General features: G+C 35.5%; 1 protein-coding gene across 5 annotated transcripts in view; it reads right to left on the bottom strand.

Moving 5' to 3' along the window:
* The window catches only part of FER (FER tyrosine kinase), a 159917-nt gene that overhangs the window by 108576 nt on the left and 26326 nt on the right, over window positions 1-25015 (bottom strand). For all 5 annotated transcript variants that reach the window (XM_027671091.1, XM_027671093.1, XM_027671095.1 and 2 more), the window contains exons 5-9: window positions 24632-24731; window positions 11105-11288; window positions 9511-9648; window positions 8523-8642; window positions 2796-2918 (exon numbers count right to left, since the gene is read on the bottom strand). In XM_027671091.1, coding sequence (XP_027526892.1) covers window positions 2796-2918; window positions 8523-8642; window positions 9511-9648; window positions 11105-11288; window positions 24632-24731 — 665 coding nt within the window. The remainder of the gene's footprint in view (window positions 1-2795; window positions 2919-8522; window positions 8643-9510; window positions 9649-11104; window positions 11289-24631; window positions 24732-25015) is intronic.

Raw genomic sequence — 25015 nt, 5'->3', positions numbered from 1 at the left:
CTCACAGTCTACAAGAACAGATTAAGGACGTAAAGGGACCAGAACTATGTAGAATGAGGACAATATGAAGAAAAATCACAGTTTCCTTTCACTCTGTATCTTCAGGATAATTGCTGGAAGGCAGACCCTCTTGCAAGCCTACTCTTGAAAAAAGAAAGGCAAAAGTCATTCATATTGAGATTTTTCTTTCCCAAACTGGTGCTGAGTCAAATGACTATTCAAATAGGTTTCCAAGTGATAAGGGAACAACCTGTCATAAAATTCTCATTGGCAGGAAAAGACAAAAATAATATCCCTATAGATGAGCATTATACTAAGTCACTAATGAACCAAACTCCACACTATCAGCAGAACAATCATTCATGCAAAAAGGATAAGTGTGATGTATGAAGACATGATTACAGGATCTGAAACTGAGACTTGGCATGAGATTGCACACATTTAAAAGCATCACACAAGAAAATGAACAATTATCTTGACATTATCCTCAAGATAATGTTCTTTCATCTGGGTCTCATTATGAGAGAAAAAGGACATCCCCCTGTGAAAATAATAGTCTTCCATCATCAGCAAGGCGAACACACATTGTGTAGATTGACATCCTCAAACACAAAATGATTTCAATATATCATGATGCAGGGATAACAAGAGAAAAGTCACAAACTAGTCTCTTTCCTGAACGGTGGCAAGATGAATTACAATCTAATTATTTTTCCCAAATCCAGCTCTGAATGCTCCACACCCCACACATGCATGAGGAATTGGAATCTATAAAATTATTTGTCCATGGCTTGCATGAGTGCAAACTTTATAGTCCTTGTTGCTAGCAAAAAGCTACTAGCAACCTCACAGAGTGAGATCTTGTGTGAAGAAGCCCTGCAAGTCAGGGCAACACATCAGAAAGTGTTAAAAAGATAAATTGAATCAAAAACCAAATTTTCAACATGCCATCTTGTCAGGAGGGCAGATGATATGCTAGACATATACATATATAAATGAAATACAATTAAAACATTTTCTGTGTTGAAGGTAATATCATCATTTGAAGATGCAAAGGGATATTAGTGCCAGGATAATAGTACCAAGACAGTGCCACGTGGTATGACAGCAGTCATAATGAAAGCCAGTGCAACAGTTGGATAAGATCTTCCGGGGACAGTAAATACATGTAAAAACATCCTGATCGCTCTGCACTGCACTTAAAAGGTGAAAATGGGTTCTTTTGGAGGAAGACATGATCAATGACAAGTCACAACAAGGATGATTTCAGGGACACTTTGACCTTACAATTAGGCATCTAAGAAAGATTTCATGCCTTTTAAAAAGACATAGAGTTACTGGTGCAATTTGAACCAAAATCATCTCCTCAACACTGCTAACATCTGCTAAAGGATCAGTCAGAGAAGCCTGCCCACAGCAAGAAATACAGGGATGGTCTGAACTATTTTCAGAGCGTGATAATTGGTAACAAAACAATACTGAGGGGAAAAAGCCAAACACCTCAGCAAACTTGATGAGTTCAAATATAGTTTATCCTTTAAGTAACGTGCAGCAAAGGCGGCAGGTCAAGAACCAAAAACTGGAAAATACACTGTGATTACATGTGAACTTCACCAAAGAAAGAACAGGAAAGTATGTAATTAAAACCCTCATATCATATACATAAAATTTTAGATATTAATTAAATACTACACAATATATTGTGTGACAAGATTCCTTCCATAAAAAGCTTCAAGACTGCATAGAATCATAGAAGCAAGCGGGTTGGAAAAGACCTCTGAGATCATCAAGTCCAACCCTTGATCCAACACTGCCATGGTTACTAGACCATGGCACTAAGTGCCACATCCAATCTCATCTTAAAAACCTCCAGGGACGGAGAATTCACCACTTCCCTGGGGAGCCCATTCCAATGTCTGATTACTCACTCAGTAAAAATTTTTTTCCTGATATCCAATCTAAACCTCCCCTGGTAGAGCTTAAGACCTTTAGTGAATGAAGGGTTACCCAAAGGACTTGCACTCCAATTCACTACCGGTACTGTAAGGTAATACTGATAAGCAAGTTAGTAAGGTTATGACTGATTGCCTCAAGAATCAGAAGAATATCATTACAGACAAAATTTCTTTATCTGTTGTATTGAGTTCAGTTTAAACAAGGATGTGAATATTTTTTTCTAATCAGAGATAGAAGAAGAACCTAAAGATGTTGCCCAAGAATGGTTCTTAATAATAACGTTTTATTTATGGTGCCATAAAACATTCACTAATCCCTCATGCTTGCTATTTGTTATGCAGTACTACAGGGTATCATATTACATTCTTTACATTTACAGTTTTGTAAAGAAAATGCAATGAAGAATGAACTTAACCTGAAAAGTTCCAAACACATTACTGCATAAGAAAGATCTTGCACATGATTCTGAACGTCTTTCACAAAATTACAACTACACAAGGAATTCTGTCAAACAGAGAGGCAATGTGAACTTAGTCAACTTCTTCCGTCAAGTTGAAGTTACAATACTAACCAAAGGTCCAGCTCTTGAGCCATCCCAAAACCATGACAATTATATATTAACTCATGGAGCTGCTCAATTCTTCAATGATTTAGGGTCTGGAGTAGGTAAGGGTTACTTTAGAGATGAGAAATTAACTTATTATTGTTTTTCACAGTAATTGCTACTCACAAAAGCAGAACAAGATTAGAGGTGGTTATTTCTTATTTAAGTCTTAGAATTTCATTATAGATATTTTTTCCCTCAAATTATTATATTTCAAAAGTTCATTTCAACTTACTCAGACTTCTTTTCACAAGTTTTAGAGGACTCCTCTATTTTTTTCTCTAGTTCCAACACAAGTTCCTCTTTGCTCAAAAGGGTTTGCTGTGTTTGCATCAGTTCTTCTATTACTGTTTTTAACCTGCAAGATAGAAATCAAAAACCCATGCTGTGAATACACAAACTGTATACATTTGGGAACACTGTATATTTTTTCCTGAAGATGTAAAGGAGCATTATTTTTTAGATTATCTTACTCTTTGAGGTTTTTTCATGGATATACCTTTATAATGCTAATACATATTATTACAGTTCCTCTGTATACATACAAGGTTACATAATGATCTGCTGCCTGCAAATTCTCCTATCAAAAAATCTTTTTTCCAGAATGTGTGATGATGGGTTCTGTGAATTAATGCCTTCCTAACATACTGCTAATTTACAAGATGCTTTATGAAAGACAAAAGCTTTCCAACTTCTGAAGTACATGTTAAATAAATACATAGAATCAGTAGTTGAGCTGTATTTACCTCTAGAAATAAAAAAAAAATACAAATTAACACCTCCTGGTTTAAGAGTGATTATATTTTTTCCCCACAATTATCCTTTTGAGGTTACAATCTCTGGTAATGGTTAATTCAAAGGAAAGACAAAACTGTACATGAACACTGCAAATTGACAGAGAAGGGATTATTTCATTTTAAAACCATCACTGACACTTAGTAATCATGCTGGTAATATTTCAATAACAAAAAAATTCAATGAATGTAGAGCAACATTTGCATTCTGAACAATGCAGGTAAACAGTTAACATAATGATGACTTCTAAAATGCATATCAATATTTATATGTTGACTTCAAGAAATTGTTGTCAGAAGAATTTTTTAAAAGCAAATAAATATGTACACCTTGTTTCCTTTTCAGCATTCATCTATCCCTCTTTAACTACCTTACTCTGCTTCCCCTGTATTTTCAAGCCCAACTTCAATAAAATTACTGAAGTAGAGTGGAACAAAAGCAAAATACATATAGTAATTTCACTGCACATCTCTATGGCCCAAAAACACTCCAGGCTGGGGAATAGAACAGGAGGTCAACTCTCTAAATATCTAGGAGGCACATCTCCCTCATGTCCATATATACGAAACTCAACTATTTGATTCTAAACATTGAGTTAGTTCTCTCCTCACGATATATTTTATACAATGTTGATTGCGTATGGTCTGTACTCAGACAGTCCCATATCTTATCTTGGAAGACTTAAATAACTAAAAAGCGCCATAGAGTGAAAAAAAAAAGTTTATTTCCCAAATGACCAAGCTTCTATATGTGTTTATTTTGAGATAAGAGAAATACTTAAAGCATTTCCCTCAAAGTAACATCCTCAAAGCTCCCCATTTCAAAGACATTATTGGCTTCAAGCTATCAAAATTCGTATGCTGAACTTCTCAGAAATTACTGTCTTCTTACATTGGGTCTCCACCTTAATATCAACTAACTTTTTGATTTTTATACCTTGCTAAAAAAAGTAATTACCAATTCTGTAACTGCTTTTTAATCAGCCTTCGAATCAAAATTTTAATCAACACTTTATTGGCCTAAAAATTGATTTACAGGAAGTAGATGTTATATCTCATGATCAAGCACCAATAGTCAAGAAATTAAAACCAAATTAATAAGACTGTTCATCACTGGAAGCTATGAGTACATACATTCAGAAAAAACATAAATTTTTCACAATTTCAAAAATATCAGATTTTATATTGGAGTATCAGATTGAAACAGAAAGTTGATGTATTTTTTTCCAAAACTTCTGAGATATTTTAGGACATTTGTATTTATCCTACAGAAAACAAAACAAAGCAACCATATAAACACTAAACTAAACTGCCTCCTTGTATTCAACATCTATTGTTTAGTTTAAACAATAACTTTCATTCAAACTGGCTAGAACTGACAACACTGCATCTGTCTTGTATCATCTTGGTTGTGGTTTACCAAAGGAATTTTCTTGTGGCCTTGTATTTGCCTTCTGGATACAATCAGTTTACAAAAGGGTTTCTATTACTAACCAGTTAATCACTATAACCCTTTTGACTTTTAACAACTACACAATCCCTCTACCGGGAAACCCTCCTTTCATATTTCTTTAGTTATTAGCACCATTCTGCCTCAAATATCTATAAAAATAAATGTTTGAGCTTACAGAACTTGTATTTCAAAAGATTTTTAAACTAATTTGGATATTAACATGCTCACTGATTGACATTTACCTCATTCTGGTTGCCTCCTCTCAGTTTTTAATGCATGCATCTTCAAAGCGTAAACTTTTATTCTGTTACACTTTGCAATATTTTTCAATATGATTCAGTGACAGTCATGAATATTTATCAGGAGACACAATAATTCTCCCATTCCTTAGAAAGGTTAGCTGGTCTTTCAACTACCTCCTTCTGTCAAAATTTTATTCATAAATGTAAGGTTACCTATAAAAGCAAAAGCTAGTTTTCTCATCATGTTTCCTTAAAATATGCTGTATTAAAACCTCTAAACAGTATGCAAAGATGTCATTTTTCCATTACACACCCAATAAACCAAGAGATTCAACCAAATATTACTAATTACAAATCAATATATATCTTTGAATCTTTTATATGTTTGTGAAATAAATCCACTATGTGTACTTATTATATTTGGTAGATACTGAAGGTAGTTCTCATCTGCAGAAACATAGTGATGTAGTATTTTGAAGATCCAAGGCCATGATCTCAATATGAAACAAGAACAAGTCAAATTTCTATTGCTTCATCACATACAGAGTCGATTTTTTAATAGTCATCAACTATGGATAAAGCATGTAATACATTTCTCTTACTTGCAAACTTCTAGTCATACACAGTTAGTTGATGCAAATACCTGTGGAGTTATTTTGGCTGCAGTGGCTTTAAGGCAAGACTATAAAAACATATATCTAAAACACAGCTAACAAGGTATATGAGTAAAGACAGCTATGGAGAACTAAGTACTTCAGAAAAGGAAGGGTTCCCATCTGCATTTAAAAGAAAAAGGACAAAGAGGATAAGAATAAACAGTTTTTACAGTGCCAGGGGCCAGTGGAGCTTCATAAACAATCTGCACTGCTTAATATGTTCAAGATAATTCAAATAAAAGGACAGTTAAAAGCAAAAAAAGAATGCTGATCGTATAATGTTATTTGAGATAGGAGGAAGGGTCTGAATGTGAAGAATACAAAAGGATTACTGGTACACTGCTAGGGTCAGAAAATCAAACAGAATGATTCTCTAGGATCTGTTAAAAACAAAACAGAGTAAGAATACAGGGAACTTCAGAATGCCTCCCTCTAAACTGTGTATCTGGATCCCCTCCGCAGTTCTGGTCATTTATCTCAAAATCAATATAGTAACCTTGAAAATATACAAATCAAGATGACAAGCTTGATAAAGCATGAGTACATTTTGTGAAAGGACAGAATAAAGCTAAGGATGGCTGTGAAAAAGAGGGCACAGCATAGAAGTTGGACAAAAATGTACAATATCATAGACAGAGAGGAATAGACTGTTCCTATTCGCTCTCAAAACAAAAGCTTAAGAGCCATAAAATGAAACTAAGAAGTAGTAGGTTCACAAAATACGAACTTAATAGCTGGAATACCTGGACCAGAAATTGTATGGACAACAGGTACTTGTATATACTGAAACTGACTGGGCAAGTTCATAAAGGAAAAATACCTCTAAGGCTATTAGAAACTATCTCTGTGGCCATTAAAGATAAATACTGCTTCTGTCTCAAAATATTTCTGAGATGAAAATTATGGGATGCTGAGGAAATTGAATTGCATGGTCATCCTGTTTCTGTTCTCCTCTCAAGACTTTTCACTGTTGGCTAACATAACGAAGAAGAAGGTTGGTTAGGTAAATCTTTGGTCTGACCTAATACAGTTAAACTCAGAGTCCTAAACCTATACCAGAAAGTGAACACCTTAAAGACAGAAACACTTAAAAGTGCTATTTGATTCTCAAATTCACAGGACGATTTCATGTGGATAAATATAAGATTTGCAACAGAACACACTGGAAATTATATTGAAAATGAATATATATATATGTAGGCAAATGTATGTACAGACATACATTTATAAACACTAATATGCATTTCATCAGAACCATTTATTAGAAAAGCAACATTTTATTTCTTTTATTTAGAAATGCTGATGTCTTATTTTTAAACAATGGGATGCAAAAGGCAAGTCAACAAGATGTTATTTCTCTTTTTGAGCTATGGAAGACAGAATCTTTTAAAAAATTTAATATTTTATTGAAAAGGGAGATTGAGTACATATATTTTTCCTGTTACTGTGCAAAAGTACATCAAGATGTACAACATTTAGATAGTTTAAGCAGGAATAATCTCAATTTAGTAATGATGCAGAATATATTAAAAAGAGAAACCTTTTTAAAGGGACTGGGGGGGGTTAATTATCAAGAGATCCTTTCATAAGAAAGATGAAGCTGCTTTGTGAGTAAGGAGGCAGATGCTCCATATTAAAAAAGTTATTTCAATACTTATATCAAAGGAATAAATTTAGAAAAATAATCAGATTACACAGAAAAAAGAGAGAACATTTAACAACCTTGAAAAGGAATTAATAAAATACAGAGTTTCTGTTATGTTGAGAAAACATAGGGATTAGAGTAATATGTTTACATTTGAAATGCCTCAATGTTATTAAGATCCAATCTGATTTTGGATTTCAGAAAAACCTCAAAGAAATAGGGATTATAGTTTGATTAGGCAACTAAATTTAAAAAAAAATAAAAACCCCCACAATATATCACTGATATCTTATTTGCATCAGTTACACTTTCTAAAGGGACAAAATACTTCAAATAAGTCAAACATGGACTGAAATACAGTAGAGGCAACAAAAAATCATCAACTAACGAAATTCAGAACTTCCCATTTTTAGTGCATGATTGATAGTTGCAATCTCACAAGTGACCACATAGGACCGTTTTATGTCAAAAGTTGAGGCTAGTAATATAAGAACATAATCATTTCAGCAGGAGATTTTTTCCCCATAACAAATGATTAAAAGGTGAAGTTGGTAAAAGTAAAAAAAAAATTAACTAGACAATATATTAACAAAACATATAGAGAGGTAGTTCATCTCCCCAAATAGCTAAAAGCTCTGTGAAATGCAATTCAACGCCTATATCTGCATTACTATGTTAATGTATTTTAAAGGTTATACAAATGAATAAGAATCTCCTTTGGAAAACACAAGCAAAACTTACAAAACAAGTGAAATAAATATATTAATGAAAATTTTCTACATGGCAATCTCAATCACTGACTACATCACTCTACTCAACAGTTTCATCAAAATATTTCAGTATTTTTCCCAGAGTAGTGAATGTGGAAACACTTTTGGGAAGATGAACCAGTACATTCCTAAGGAGGACTCATGCTAGATTTGGGGCATTGTATATATTATCTGGCAAGGAGAGGAAAATACATTAAAAATGCTTCTGGAGGGAACTGGGGAGAAGTATTTTGTGCAAAGGAACAATAAAACCAGCATGGGAAAGAGCCCATAGCCTGAATATACTATTTTTAGAAACTGGACCTTAAAAATGGGGACACAGCTGTGCATTGATCTGAGTGAGCCTACATATAAAACATAACAGCATTTCCAGAGGATAAAGATTTGTAAAGAAAGACTTACATGACTTGTAAACTTTCTGCTGTTAAATTATTCCACATGATCTCATTAGCTTGAAGGTTTTCATTTTCTTCTAGTAATGATGTATCAAACTCTATTTCTTGTTCAACAACTTCTGATGACCTAATTCAGTAAATAATTGTTATCTTGTCAAAATTAGCATGGGTCTTTGAGTAGATCATAAAGCAAATTGCTGGGTTTTGAAATATTTTATTAACTAAAATATAGTTAAAATTGCATACAAAATAAAAAGATAGCTAGCAACTGGATACATATCCTTTTTCCTTGAATTTTAGGAAATTGTCCTAAAATCTTATGAGATAATAAAATGTAATAAAATTATTTTAATCCAGATCACAACACAACTGAGGTTCTCAAGGGCTACTAATGTCAACAGGTCCACTCTTAGCTGCTTCTGTCATAAACCCACACATGACAATTACCAATTCACATGTAACAACAAGAAAAGATTATGCAAGATGTCTTAGGAATATTTCTGCATATACTTATACAGAGTAATAGTCCAATAAATGGGAAATACACTTTGCTTTTAAAGTAAAAACCTCCTTGCATTATCTGTATGCTCTGTAGTCTCAGGCTCAACCTGCAATAACTGCAGAGTACACAGAGATACCTAGAGCTGACTTTAAACTAGAACAAGTTTAGCCCAGAATGCAAAATGCATCCAAATAAACAATTATGAGTAAATCAGCTCATGTGGAGTCTAGACTGTCATTTATAGTCTGCTGTCAGTACCAAAGTTAGGGATCTTCTCATGTAACTTGAAATTTGTTTTTCTAGAACCAGGAATATAAACGGTTCGGCCAACTTTCCATACATGCAAATAGAACAATTTTCAAATTAGGATAAAGTTTTACAAGTAACAATGTTAAAGGAACCAAACAGAAGCAAATTCAACTCCCATCACTTAAGTAGAGTTGCAGTTTAATGAAAGGTTTTATCAGGAAGAAACATGATATGAAAATTATACCTGTGAGTATCTATGAAGTCGTTATACTCAGAGTTAGGGTCTATCTGTTCAACTGAAGTCTGGATCTCTCTATGGACATTCACAATCTCTTCTGTTACAAGACTGGTGATCTCGCTATACTCATCCAAGATCCCTTTTCTGGAGAAGAAAAAAAATTCTAGTGTATAACATGGCACTGAAGGCATAGATGGCATTGAAGATGCTTCAAACTTTCAATTTGCCATTTCTACAAATTCTTTTTGCAACTGGCTCAAAAGGGAAAAATAAGACAATGTATTATTCAAAGAAATAACACATCAACTGAGGCCTTCTCTTTACAGGCTCAGGCTGGCTCTAAGATCATGCTTCTTGTACTGATTTCAATGCATAGCTAAACCAGAAACTATAGAAATTACAAGGAAAAGAAATATATAGAGCTCACTGATGACAGTCTTCTTCACACAGGACTTACCATGCTTGTTATAACCTACAGTAACGATTTTCACGTTCCGACTGACAAAACAACTATATTCTGGCATAAGGCAAAATGGGTAACAGAATAGTGTGCATTTCCTTTAAAAAATTGTTTTATTTCATTGTTTTAACTATCTTTTCTTCATATATTTATATTATGATTTGTCATTCAGACAAAAACAGGCATAAATCCCAAGTTAATATATATTTACAAGAAGACAAAATCAACCAAGAAGTTGATGTAAGGAAGTACAAGCCACCAACCTTGTCTTTACCTGTTTCCAAGAGTGGGAACAACCAAGCGCTAAACGGAGAGGTAACATTGTGCCACTAATCTTAATAGCATCCTCCAAACACCCTCCTATTCTCCTTTTAGCTTTCCTTCATAATGTACCTTCATAATTATTCCCTATTTCATTTTTATCTCTGACAAATTTGATAGCTTGCCAGGATCTGGAGCACGGTCAGCTCTCAAGAAACACTGATGAATTTTGGCTAGCCCAGAGGAACATGCAGAGAAAAAAGTATCAATACATTTTTCCTGAACAAGATCTCAAGTTGTGTTTTCTCTGCTAAAAAAATTCTGTGATAGGATTTTTTCAATATTTTTTTGAGGAGAAAACAGACAAGGGAAGGCATTAAATCTCACCTTGCCTGTGAACATCATGTGTGAAAATGTTCCAGAAAATAGTTCATGGAGTGTGATAAAAAGATAATCAAATATCAGCTAAAGTGGTGCCATATTGAAGAGAAAGGGAATCTTTATCAATTACAACAACAACAGAAAAAAAGGGAAAAAATCATTAGCAATATTAATCTATACTTTTTCAAGTTTAACAAACTAATTCACCTGCAAAATTAGGATTATTAAGCAAGTATGTTTCACACAGAAGGCCACACCAAGCTCTATACCTAAAATCAGCAACTCCTTTGTACACCAAAGATACTATAAAGGAATACTTTTCCAATACCTTAAGAACTCACAAAAATGTCAAGGTAGTGACAAAAATATTTTTCAGATGTTTTTACTCCAGGGTAAACTATAATCACAGCTTCTTATTTTCAAATAATCTTACAAATTAATTAGAATACTACACATATAAAATTGTACAAGTTAAAAATATATAAGAATACATCTTACAGGGCTTTAATCATTTCTTCTTGCATCTTCTGTAGTGAATCAAGTAACAGAGGAAGCGTAGTATCATAATACTGGTGCTGATGTAATTGTGCTCCTTTCAGTGCCAACACATACTGATTATGCAACATATGAAGCTTCATAGTGGCTTTTTCACACCGATCTTTGGCTTTCTCAGTCTCCTTTCCTAAGAGAAAACAAAACAAGAATATATGTGGTGATTTAAAAGTATACAGACCTTTAGATGACATCCATCTAGTAAATTTATGACGTTTGCAGCTTTTTCTACAGTAATTTTTTAAGGTACTTCTCTTAAGAAGGCAAAATCTGAACGTTTTCAGATAATTGGTAAGATCAAATGCCTAGATTTCCTAACCAATAAACTAAGTTAGAAAAAAAGTTATTTTCCTTGAAATGTGAGAATTCTTTATCTAATAGTATATGAAAACCACTATCTACACAAATCTAAAAATAATAAAACTATGAAGAATAAAGAAAGACTCTCATACACATGACTATCTCCAAGCCGTTCTTTTATTTGCCTCAGAGCAAATAAATATTTTTAATAAAGAAAGAGATCTCCTACTATGTCAGATTCATGATTCATTAAAAATCTATTGTTTATTGTGAGCAAACATTCTTATTCCTACATATGATTTAACAAAGCAATGATGCAATGAGCAGTTTTTCTCCTACAACTTAACATTTCCTTATCACATCGATATCCTGATCAGGAGATTGGCTCTAGTCTCAGCTCTACACTATTAGAGATCAGCAGTTATCAAGCTTATGCTGACAAGACCAGTTTAGTGTTGAACTGCAGATACTTCAAGAGGTCACCTACTCCATTCTTTGCCACACTAAGTGCAAAGTTACATGGGACATGATATCAGCACTGTTTCCAGCACAAATGCAAAACACAGCCCCATGTTAGCTACTGTGAACAAAAGTAACTCTATCCCACCTCAGACACATAAGCTTTTACTGACATTCTTGCTGTCTTACTTGATATTTATGAAATAACTCATTACATTTTCAGGAACTAAAATAATTTTAAATGAATCCTGTATCTGAAAATATCAAGTGCAGAGTCACAACCACCTGCACAGATAAACATATACTAACTAAACCAATCTCATTAAGACCACTACATTTCTTATAAACTTAAAATAATTTATGTAATAAAAAACATGTCTACTTCTTATCACAAAGCAGTTGAGAAAAAAAAAATGGAAGCTAAGTGACCAACAGAGGTTTGAAAGCAGACCTTGAAGAGCTGTGTATGAGGAATACACAAAGGACTCTGAACTCCAATAAATCAAAATACAGACACACACTGAAGGCACACTAAAAAAAAGTTGAGTGAAAAACTTGTAAAACAGTAACAAATGCTCTTTCATATACATTGGAGTCAGCAGCTTGTCAGAAAAGTAAACTACAGTCACTATGTAAAAGAAGTTGATAGGACAAAAATATCTTTTTTGTTTTCTTCTGTGTTCACTATGAAGACCTTCAGAGGTTTTCAGGTTGAAACATTACTTTATGAAAGAGTCAATGAATCTCCTTGTTCTGAGGTGTCAAAAGGAGAGGTTAGAGAATAAATTAAATAGTAAGACATTATGAGGACTGCATCGTTCTTAGCTTTGGAACTTCAAAGGGACTTGAGAAAGTTTTAGCTGAAATACTACAAATAGTTTTCAGAGGATGAAACAGACACTCAGTGGAGCGCCCTGGGAATATCAGTTGAGTTCTGACAGATAAAGATGATGCTGAAAATGCTGTCTGAAGGCAGCAAATATGAGAACCAAATGTGAAAAACTCGAGAAGAAACCTTGAGAGCTACTGATTAAAACTCGAAATGGTAAATCATAGTGTGAATATTTAGGGAGTTGCATATGGGGAAAAAACCTATTCAAGCTAAGTAATCTGTTGTAAGATTACTGAATGCACACAGAAACGAGATCTTGGGGCGAGTACAGAAAGAGTGATGGAAATGTTAACTAAGTGTTCAGCTGCTGCTGGACATAATGTTATTTAGCAAAGGAGTATCATTATCCCACTGATTAAATCCACCTAAAAGTATGCAGTTTGTTGATCTCAAGGATACGTGACATGCGAAAGGTTTAGAGAAGGGTATCGAGCACAAGAAATGCAAGAAACAAGAAATCCAGAAAGAATGACTAAAATGAGGACACCTGAAGCACTAGGAGTCTGAGAAGCAATGTGTGAGAGGAGACACAAGTTAAGAGGCCTACACAACCTCTTTCCATGGAAAAACCATATGGCATTATATGGAAATAAAATGCAGTTTGCTAAAAACAAACACATTCTTCTTCAACTAGCATGTAGATGTAGCTAACCTATGTAATCTTAGTAAAAGTTATCATAAGCATGAAAAACTTACTATGGTTTAATAGTGAATGGACAAATGTATGCAAAAAAAAAAAAGAAAAATCCTGAAGAGGTAGTAAGAACTACAGCTGCACTTCTGACTCAGGAACAAATTACCATGAAGCTGAGGCAGATTTCTATCTGTTTGTACCCTGGTATGGCTCTCAAGATGCTACCTCACCGCTGTCAACTACACTTCAAACACAGATTAACAAAAATCACTTTAAAAGGATGTTATATCTGTCATTTAATTGAACACAATCTGACAGCTGATCTAATTTTTGTATGTGGAAGGAACAGTTTTCTTACACTACAGTTTATCTAAGTTACTCTGTACAACAGAGACAAAACATCTCCAGAGCTGTCACCAGAGAAGTACTTTTCATTTTGGTATGAATGAAACAATTCACTTTCAAAATTTCTGTAGAACTGTTTTGGAGAGATAACATTCTCAAGTCTCTCTTAAACTTTAGAAGACATAACAGGTTTTGTCTTCAGCAAACAATTAAAAGTCATGTTTCATGAGGAGATTAATTTTATTTCCTCAAAACAAAACAAAACAATCAAAACTAAAAATCATACTATTTATTTCTACATTGAATTTAGATCATTCGAAGGGGGAAAAAAATAATCTAACAATCAGAATAACATCCCAGAAGTCAGATATCCCCAAATGCGCATGTCTGACATCTGCACACCAATGTGACGGGATGGCACACAATCCCAGTTTTGCATCTGCCTTGAAGACTAAATTTCTCCTCTACATACATTATTCCTGAGCAGAACCACTCAACTAATTTCAGAATTTCATAGAGAAGTATCATACACACTTGTTTCTAAATACAGTAGGCTACAGTGCCACCCTGGTCACCTTCAGAGTAAAACATACACACTATAAGGTCTTTCTGGAGAGGGAGAGGCACGTCGAACATGGGGAAATAACGGAAGGTGACTGAAGAGGGTTTGGAGGGGAAAAGGTCATGTAGCAGTTACAGTATTGGGACTGGATGAAAGAGGAAAAGGCAACTGGACGTAAAAGCACCAAGTTTTGCATGCTGTTCCACTGGGAGACACATTGTCCAGGGAAATCAGGACAGAGGGGCAAGGTGGCAGTGGAGGGAAAAGTGCTGCATTATTTCTTGGGTTTATTCTGCTCAAGCATGCCCTAGATTAAAAAATCCAAAATTACCTCCATATGTTACAGTTCAACAGCTTAAAACTTGCAACTTGTACATGGCATGTGTTTAAAATACATCGCATATCTGCTTACAGCTTACCAAAAATCAGCACTTGTGAAATTATGTAATGTACCATCAGTACAGACTTCTGACCCATGAACTCCAGCAAATCACGTTCAACAGTTAAACTAAACTGAAAATTTACACTGAAGTTATCACAAGCACATAACTAAAGACTTAACAATACTGTATCCCTTTCAGAAACCTCATTAACAGCTAAATGATCCCATTTTACCATCTGTTTCGAGGTCTAAATTCCTTTGCTATACATTATTCCTCAGCAGAACACCTCAACTAATTGCAAAATAAATCAAATTATCATATCACTCAACTTTAAAACAGAGTCTTGGACCTATATTTAATACAGGGAACATAGTTACAGTATTATTTCCATATTGTAATTTATTTTTTAAAGTAGCAATATGCTACAATATGTGTACTCTGAGGCAGAGTACACAGTTGTTCTACATGTCAATTAGCACTGAGGAAAACATCCAGTTTCCTTTATCTGTATAATGAATTTCATAAATAGATCTAATTATAATTCCACTGCCATCAGCTATTGACAAAATTGTTTAATGCTAAAAGAAACTGTGTATACAATATGTCATGCCATAAACAGTACTGGGAGGCTTGCAAAATTCAGTTATGAAAGTTTTACATTTACAAACCAAAGACAAGTATGATTTTTAAATTATTCTAGACTCTAGTATTTCAATTTCTATTAGATTCTTGTGGCCTAATAATCACCTAGAATGGAAGAAAAAAATCTGGATGGGACAACCAACTGAGATGAACTGAGAAAAACTTCAGTTCACAATGTTCACTTCATCTTTTTTTAAATAAGCATCAATATACAGTGCAAATGCCTCAAAGAAACTGTCCTACAGAAAATAAATATTGCAAATACAGAAAGTTTTCATACATATTTTGGATTTAAAAAAAATAATTATGCTGAAGAGTTTTTACCCCCTTACAATTTTTCTGGCTAGATCTTCAGCCATTCAGAAGCAATGACCAAGTGTTCATAAAAGATTCAAAAGAGATCATTACAAAAGCTTAGCTCACAACAGATGAACTAAATTTCTAGATTTATAGTTCCTGGCATTGAAACATGACCTTTGGCTTCAGTGCACAACGAATGTTGTCCAATAACATCCATCTAACAAAGAATATCATTTTATTACACAAGTCCATTTTTTGACAATTAATTTAATTTACTTTCAAAAGGAACCAAAAACACACCTGACATGACAATAGAGTGCTATATCCCTCCAAAGGAAACACAGTGAGAAACCTTAAATAAGCTAGAACTCTGAAAGAGACAAACAATATAAAAATTAGAAGGACAAGCTGAAGATCTACACATAAGTAACAGGAAGGAAGAAAATCTTTATACATAAATAAAACTATGACTAACAATTCCAGAGAAACTCTAAGGACTAGAACATATGACAAGAACTCACTAACTCATTCTATAGTTCTGGAGGTGCAAAAAGCAAATCCACACAAGTTTCCAGGTATGGGTAATTATAGGGAAAAATAGTAGAGGCAGTGACATAATAAATGTGGGCACCAATGATACAGTACCAAAAGTGACTACAGAGCTCTGAGGGTAGCCATGAAGAGCATGGGAGCCCAGGTTGTGTCCTCCCCAATCCTGACAGTGAAGGGAGAGAGTGCACGGAGGGCACTGACAGTAGAGGCTCACAAATGGCTGCTGAACCAGTGCTGTCAACAGGGGTTTGGGTTCTGAAACCATGGAACCCTGTTTGCAGAGCACCATCTGCTTCACAAATAGGAAGCACTTTACTCAGCAGGGTAAAACTATTTTGCCAGTAACACAGCCCTTGTTAGGAGGGCTTTAAGCTAGGAGCGACACGGGAGGGAGAAGGTGACCCACAGTCCTGAGGGAACAATGGAGGAGACTACTAAGGGAAGGGCATTGTGTGGTAAGATGGGAAGGGATCACAAAGAACATGAAACAGGGCTTGAATGGGGCCACCTTCAGCAGGTACAGGTGGGAAAGAAGGTTCCTACAAGGCACCACTGTGGAAAAAGCCCCCAAACCCTCTCCAGGACCTCAGTGCTCTGGGGTGATACTCAGTATGGCCAGTCTTCGCAAATGAAGATTTTGGGAAAGGTTTTTTACCTTTCAAGCCTGCGCAATGGATTTTTTAGGTGAGACACAGCATGCACTGTACTGAGCCCACCCTTTAATCCTAAGGTTCATCTGCCAGGGCCAAGCAAGCTTGGACAATGGCAGTGAGGTTTGTTTAAAGTGACCTTCTCATAGATGGATGGCCTTACAGGGCTAACGAGCTCCATCTGCCCGGGGGACTGGGAATCGAACCTGGGTCGCAGCGGGGAGAGTGCTGCATCCTAACCACTAGGCCACCAGGGGTCCCGGTGATACTCAAGTGCCTGCACATTACTGCAGTGTGGTAAATAAACACGGTGGGTCAGTAATCTGTGAGCAGTCGTAGGGCCAGGATATTGTTGGGATCATAGAGGCCGTACTGGAGCTTTGCAATGGACATTTACAGACTCTTGGGGAAAGACAGGCCAGGAAGACAAGGAGAGGGAGCTGCCCTTTACATGAGGGAGGAGTTGGAGTGAATGGAGCTCTGCCTGGGGATGGATGAGGAGCAACAGAAATCTTATGGGTTAGGATTAAAGAGAGGACAAGATTCCATGAAAAGCTAAGAAGCTTGGCTTCAGAGTTCTTGTAACTTTCTGTATGATAACCTTACTAGTGTACCACAGTATTTGATTTCAGAAAATTTTAAAATGGAAGAAAAGAAAGAGAAGAGAATCAGGGCTTTTGCCTGTTTTTTCTTCTTTGTTTTTTTTCAAAGGAAGTGACAATCCTCCTTGACAAAATATACAGATCTTCAGCATATAGTAATGTTTCAGACAGAAACATTTTTTGTTTGCTTTGCAATCTTTTATTTCTGTAAATACTAGCACTAAACTATGAAACTGTCAATGCATATAGTGATCTACACATTTTCCAATGTTTATGATTGCAGTTCTTGAAATAATTTCCCACAACCGCATTTACCTCTCCATCTACATATTTCTCAGCACTTCCAATAACAGAAGTAATTTCTCAGTATTTTGCTGTTTCCACATTTGTTTATCAATAACAAACTTATGATACAGTCACTTCCTTATTTACTTCAACTTTGGAGACATGTATTTTCACAGAGCATTATTTAATTGTGCCTAGAAAAGAATACCGCATTACATTATTTGTTTACATTATGCTACTGAACACATTCTTTCCACTTATGAATGAGATAGCCATGGCTTTCAAATAGGTCTTCTTTTAACAACACTTTTTTTTAAAACAATAAAATATGTTTACATTAAAGAATTGTAAAGCTTGACTCAACTGATCCCACAGGTTGAAAATGGAGCAAATACTAGCAGGACCCCAGCATGATCTTTCTCTTAAGTGAATTTTAGTAAGGACTAAGCACTTAAATTACAGTAAATAATTTTAAAACCTAGATATGACAGAAAAAGGACTACCCTAGTATATCAAGCCAATAAAACTATTTATATTCATGTTAACTGATTTCCAATACTGAAGATTATGTTACACAACTTACAGTGAGTTCTTGAGAAAAAAAAAATTGTTGCCTCCTGCTTTTGAAGGAAACTCTCTAATTTCTCCATTTTTTTATAAAGCATTTCCTTATAGTTTGTTCAAGTTCCAGAAAGCCTGTTCCAGGGTTCAACCATACTCTCAATAAAGAAATGTTTCCTAATGGCAAGTCTGAACCTCCCATGGCCCAGCTTTGAGCCATTCCCATGTGTCCTGCCACTGGATCCCAGGGAGAAGAGATCAGAACCTCCCTCTCCACTTCTCAAGAAGCTGCAAAGAGCAATGAGGTCACCCTTCAGTCTCCTTTTCTCCAAGCCAGACAAACCAGAGGCCTCAGCCTCTCCTCATAGGACATGCCTTCCAGCCCCTCTACCAGCTTGGTTGCCCTCCTCTGGATACATTCAAGAACCCTCATGTCCTTCTTAAATAGTGGGGCCCAGAACTGCTCTCTGTGCTCCAGGTGAGGCCCCACCAACATGAAATACAGTGGGATTATCCCTTCTGTTGACTGGCTGGCTGTGCTGTGGTTGATGCACCCCAGGATGGGGTTTGGCCTCCTGCTGACTGGTGTGGAGCCTGCTGCCCACCAGCACCCCAGATCCCTTTCTGCAGGACTGCCCTCCAGGCAGTTTTTCCCTTACTTAACAAATTATTGACTTCAAATAACAAATAGTTTCCTAATGGGAAAAAAACTATTCATGTATTCTTCAAGAGTTCACATTTACAGAATACCAGATCTAAATTTACAAGTTAAGAATTAGTTCAGCAAAGTTATCAGCTTAATGTTTAGGATAAATAAAAAACATAGCATAAAAATAGCAAAAATGAATGTGCAATCTTTTCAATTGTTGTCAGATGTTTGAGCTACTAAGCACCTCTAGTAAATTCTCTCATAACTATGAATGTTGGTCTGTGAGAACTGAGGTGAGCACATCCTGGGGCTGCATGTCTATATTAAGTGGAAACAATGTGCCCAAGCTGGTCTCACACTCCATGAGAAGTCATCGAGATCTCTTTGCACTCCCCACGGTTTCCTGTTCTAAAAGCTTTATTTTACACAGAAAAAAACCACCCTACCCCTTCCAAGTATCGGTAGCATATGAGTTCAAACATTCACAGTAGAGCATTAATTTGAAATCCATGCAGTCTGCTGACCTCTGTGAATAAGACAGACCAGTTCAGCCAGTGTTACCTGTTTTGTCTTAACAGTGTAAGAGTTTCAGTCAAAACTAAGCTCAAAAAATATCCCCCAAGGAGTTTCCCTCATTGTAGAAACAGCTACAAGTGCTGAAAATGTAGCTGTATAATAACAATTTTACAGTTATCTCAGAATGAATGCACCAGCCACCTCATAAGTATTTTCTGGCCACTTGGCTATTACAAAGAATAGTAGGACAATAATTTGATTTAATGAAAGCTTTTTTAACAGTTCCCTTATTTATAATAGATGTAGCTTATGCTGTTGTGCATCTTCAGTATGTACCACGGAAGCCACATCAATTCTGAAGTATTAAATCACAGGAGTTGCAGGGACCGAAAAATATTCTTCCAGCAGATGCAATGCTGTATAACGTGCTTGGTGTACTGTTAATATTTCTGGTCTCCTCTAAATCACAGTGTTGTCAGGGAACACAAGCCCAGGGAATTAGTGTATAATATTTTGTATGCTGTTGTAGCAGCATAAAATGAAATTATGATATTAAATACACTAGAATCAATAAATTTTTCTTTTACTATTTACTTCAGATCCATTATGCCACATAAGAATGTTGCAACATAGTTTCTACATTCAATCAGTAATTAACTAGTAATAAGAATACAATAAACACCTGTAACAAATATATCTACATGAAAACTGTTATTTTTCCTAAAGATTATGTTGTATTAAAATTCGGTATGAACTTTCCAAATCTACCCTGGCTCTATACCAACTTGCAATATTAACTGCTCTAGCAGCAACTGTTTCACATTTAAACATCTAACACCAAAATCAGCTACAAAAATAGATGCTAAGTTTTAAGAATTAATGCTTCCCAATTTTTTAAAAAGATGTAAGGAAAAGAGTAAATTACTGTTTATTATTTCATATAATCATCAATTCCTTATTTATATAGCAGTAAGTAGTGTTTAATCAAAAAATCAAGGACAAAAACATTTGACAGCCTTACAGACACACTTTAAACTATACTTAATAGAGACGCACAATTCTGCAGAAACAAAAATAACTGCAAACAGCAAACTTAACTGGAAGCAGTTACTGATCCAATGAAACAAGATTCAAACTGTAATGGCATATCACACTTGATATTAGCAATTTTCCTACAGTCTCCATTTTGTATCCTTAACACATTATTTATGAAACTATTCCAGAAGCCTTGTGACTTCTTTAGCCAAACAATGCCTTTTCCTTTTGGAACAAATTTTGTTTCGATGTGTTTTTCTGCAGCAGCAACATCAACATGCCACATTCTAATTACCTTGTTACTAAGCATCACCGATTAGCACAGCATTGTAAACTCAGACTTGTATACACTCTAAGAGTGTTATTTTGGATTGAACATTGTACAATGCTTACATCATTTTTTTTCCTCAATATCACAGACCCAAAAGATTTCACAAGGCTGTCCATTTTATTATAGAAGAACAACATAATAAGTTTTTATCTTATATTTTGCTCCAATGACCCCTGCATGCCCTATGACTCCAACATGCCCTAATACCCCAATTCTGTAAAGGAACGTGCTCTGTGCATGCCCTGTACATATTCCGTGGGAGTTTTAAACAAAGCTTTCTAATCCAGAGACTACTGTAATCAATTTGTCCACAGAGTCCCAAAAACTGAAGTATGCCTCATTAAAGAGGCACTGGACTAGTTCAGCTTGCTGACTTCATCCCCTCTCAGCCTATTTTCTCTTACCATACATGAAAAAATCATAAGAATGAAGGACTGGGAAAAAAAAGTAAAACACTATCAACCAAATGAGTAACACCAACCAGACTGCCTGACACCTGGAGTTTCCATGCCCAAGAAAAACCAACCAGACTGCATTTGTGATTGCCATGGTAATCACTGGCCCAGAAAGGAGCAGCTACGCATGACTAAATGGGGTAAGGGCTAGAATAAACAAGATAAATCAGTCACTTCTGATATGGACGGCATGCACTGGTGCCCACAACAAGGCAGTGCATTCCAGCCTAAGGTGCAGTGGCAGCCAAGACTCAGTGGTGCACTCTCTGCAACGCAACTGTCCCACTGCTTCCTTTGGTGCACAAGCAGAAGCAGCTCTAGCAGAGGGTTCCCTAGAGCATCTTCTGAGCTAGAATCTCAGACACTTTGATCTTTCTCCAGGTCTGGAAAGCACAAAGTCTTCCATAATGAAGCTCCTGCATCCTTCAGAAAGTAGTTCCCTTTTCCTGACTGAAAAACTATCCAAAAAATCCCACCAGCTGCCTCACCCATTGTGTTAACACAAATAAAACCTGTAACCAACCAGTATCATTATTCAATCCTTAATACTTACTATTCTTTCCAACGGTTCTCTTATAAGGCTTTCAGTAAAAAGTGAAAACATCTGTAACCCTGCTTTAGGGTGTCAACACATTAATTCAAAGTGATTGTTCACACAACTGGTGGAAAGTATAACTCAGAGAAATTCAAGTTTACCTGAGAATATTTTCTGACTGCAGAAAATCATAACATCACTTTCCACTGAACAAACTTTGCCAGTCTTTACCCTTTTCAGTTAATATCCTCTACCATGTATGTTTAGCCCAGAATTCTACATCACTTTTAAAAACTCAGCTAGAAAACAGGGAAGCAATTCTCTTCACAAGGTGAAAAACCACTTGTACCTCTTTCACTAGCAGCTCTAGTAAACTCACCCTCTCACTAGAAAATGGCTTTGCTATTCCAAAACAAACTGGAAAAAAGTTACTAAATTTTAAAATCACTAAACTTGCAAAATAGAGACACTTCTCAGTCGTTACTTCGTGTGACTTTCATTCTTCTCCCGTGCACCGGCTTGTACAGGTGCTGCATGAATTTGCAGGTAATTCAGCATGCACAACTCCAGGGGTAAAGGTAAAGCTATATGTCCTAAGGAGTAGTTGTCCCCATCAGCTACAGAGAGGCAAGGCCAGTCACTGCCTTGGAGAGTTGGTTTGCCAGAGGAACAGACTCTCTTGAGAACAGCATTTTACACAAGTGGACCTGGACTGGTTATTTTAACACAATTTTTGCAAGAGCTGGTGACCAAAGACTTTAATTTTTTTTTTTGTTTAACAAAATGTTTTTCAGCTTATTTTCAATATGACCTCCCACTGTTCTGGTAAACATTGTTTCTTCCCTTGTTTCCAGTAATTCTTGAAATCCTGAAGAATTGAACCTGTTTGTATATTAACAAAAGTAGTATTTCGTAATAGCACATAATTTGAATAAGCACTCCTTACTGAATAAAGAATAACCTGGAATAATGAAGCATTACAATTTTAGGACTTCCTTAACTTTTCACTTCACAAACCAGTCTGACAACTTAAGAGCTCAGAAACAGTATGAAAACACCAGAACTTAAAAAAAAATTCCAGCAGCTCAGCCGACCTGCAGCTGATACACAACCTGTAGTAGCTCATCAACTACATAAGTATTTGTAAACAGGAACATGGCCTGGGATTCAACAGGAGAGAAGCAATTCTGCAACTTCTGGGAGAAAAACCTGCAATATTTTTATGGATGTCAGTGTTTGTCAAAACAGATTTACACTAAGATTTTAGGGGAAGTGAAATTAGGTACGGATTGTAGTAAGAAAAACATTAAATGGAAGCCTGAAAGACAAGGTCAAAGAAAACCACAGGACATAAGTGTCTTAAAAATAGTTTATGTTTGCTGTCTACCTAAAGAAACATTAATTCAGCTAATCAAAACCACATCAAAACATCACAGCTGCTGACAGCCAAAACACTCTTTTATTTCAATGGGAAAGTCTGGTGCTTCAGGAATGGGGAATGACCAGACTTGTAACAGGAAGACAGAATAAGACAGGATAAAAATAACATACTAATATCAGTGCACTCTATTAAATTTTCCATTTTACACACTATATATCCCCATGTTTAGTAGTTACCTGGGGATAAACCAAGCAACAAAATTAAAGTTACATGTAAAAGACAGAGAACTGGATGAAATGAATAGCTGAATATGCATTTACATTTTTAAGTGAATATGAATATCGGTAAAAGAAAAAAAAAAGGTGCTGAACAGTGATTAAAATAACTTCTCTTATTCCCTGCTGTTCTGTCATTACATTCACATATCAGCTACCACTCCTAACTTTAGACAAATTTGGAAAGAAACAGTCTTTCTCTCCACACTGATAGTTACTACAATTACACTACAACAGAACCAAGGACATTAACTGTTATTTAGGCAGTCATACAAAAACTTTAAGATGGATCTTGGAAATTGTTGCAGGATTCAAATTGTGTGAACAATTTCTATTGCATTTCTGTAGGCCTTGCTTGACATGACTTTAGAAGTTGTAAGCTGTAATGTTTATACTTATAGACTGTGTGAAAATATGTAATGTTTATACTTGTTGGTTGTGTCTAATTATAAGGTTTGAGAACATAGTATGTTTATAGCAAGAAAGCCTTGAGAAAGTACAGATAAAGGTACACCTGCAGATTTCAGAAAGCCCCTAATTATGAAGGCCTCTACATGCCAAGTATGATGTCAGGCCGCGTGGACAGAACATCAGGTCCAATGAACTGGAGACATGAGACGCGTGCACAGACTGAGCTATCCAATCACCCTGTTGTAAGCATGTGCCCAAAACAAACTAAACTGTATAAAAGTTGACTTAATTAAATAATAAATTGAACATATGGCTGACCACATTGGCCTGTATGCTTTATGTTCATGCCCCTCCATCGATAGGAAATATACTGCCATTTAATTAATTTTCACTAAAGAAAAAAAATCTTAAACGGACACATAATATTTCAATACATAATGGAACAAAGGCCCTCCTTTATCTAATTATTCAAGCACAATTCAACAGGAACCAAAGTCTATGCAGATTTGACACATCATTCCCTAAAAAAAAATCTCAGTGTGCAAATGACTTATTTTCCTCTTTTACATGAGGCTGGTAAAGGTTTGATCTGTTATACTGACAAAAACTGACTGTAATCAAATTACTCAAAATAATAAAACCACCCTGTTACATTGTACAAGCTTTAGCAGGTTCGAAAAAGGTACTAATAAATAGACAAAATTAACTCAAGTCATACCTTTAGCCACAGCTTCTTTATACTTTTCTTTGGCAGAATTTACTTCTTTTATTAGTTGTCTATAGCTAGATTTTAGTTTCTCTAGTTCTGTCTTTGTGACCTTTAAGAAAACAGAAATATAAAAAGCATTAAAAATACTTATTCTTAACTTATAAAATAACTCTTAACATTAGTGAAGGAGAATTAACAAGATTTATTATCCAAAATAAGGATGCTACTGTCGCTGTTAAAGTCGGAACAGCCAAGGCGACATAGATATCAGACGTAGTCCAGGTGTAAGGTAATCAGGAAGCTGTTTATTGTTCTCAAGTGTTTCTTTTATACTCCTTGCACACTACCATGCCACAACACAATTGGTCAAAGGTCCCCAGCACAAGACACTGT

This window comes from Neopelma chrysocephalum, unplaced genomic scaffold, assembly GCF_003984885.1.
Source record: "Neopelma chrysocephalum unplaced genomic scaffold, ASM398488v2 Primary Assembly neopelma1_97034, whole genome shotgun sequence".
NCBI classification, from domain to species: Eukaryota; Metazoa; Chordata; class Aves; order Passeriformes; family Pipridae; genus Neopelma; species Neopelma chrysocephalum.
The sequence above is the reverse complement of the archived record's forward strand: the minus strand, read 5'-3'. Positions and strand labels throughout refer to the sequence as shown.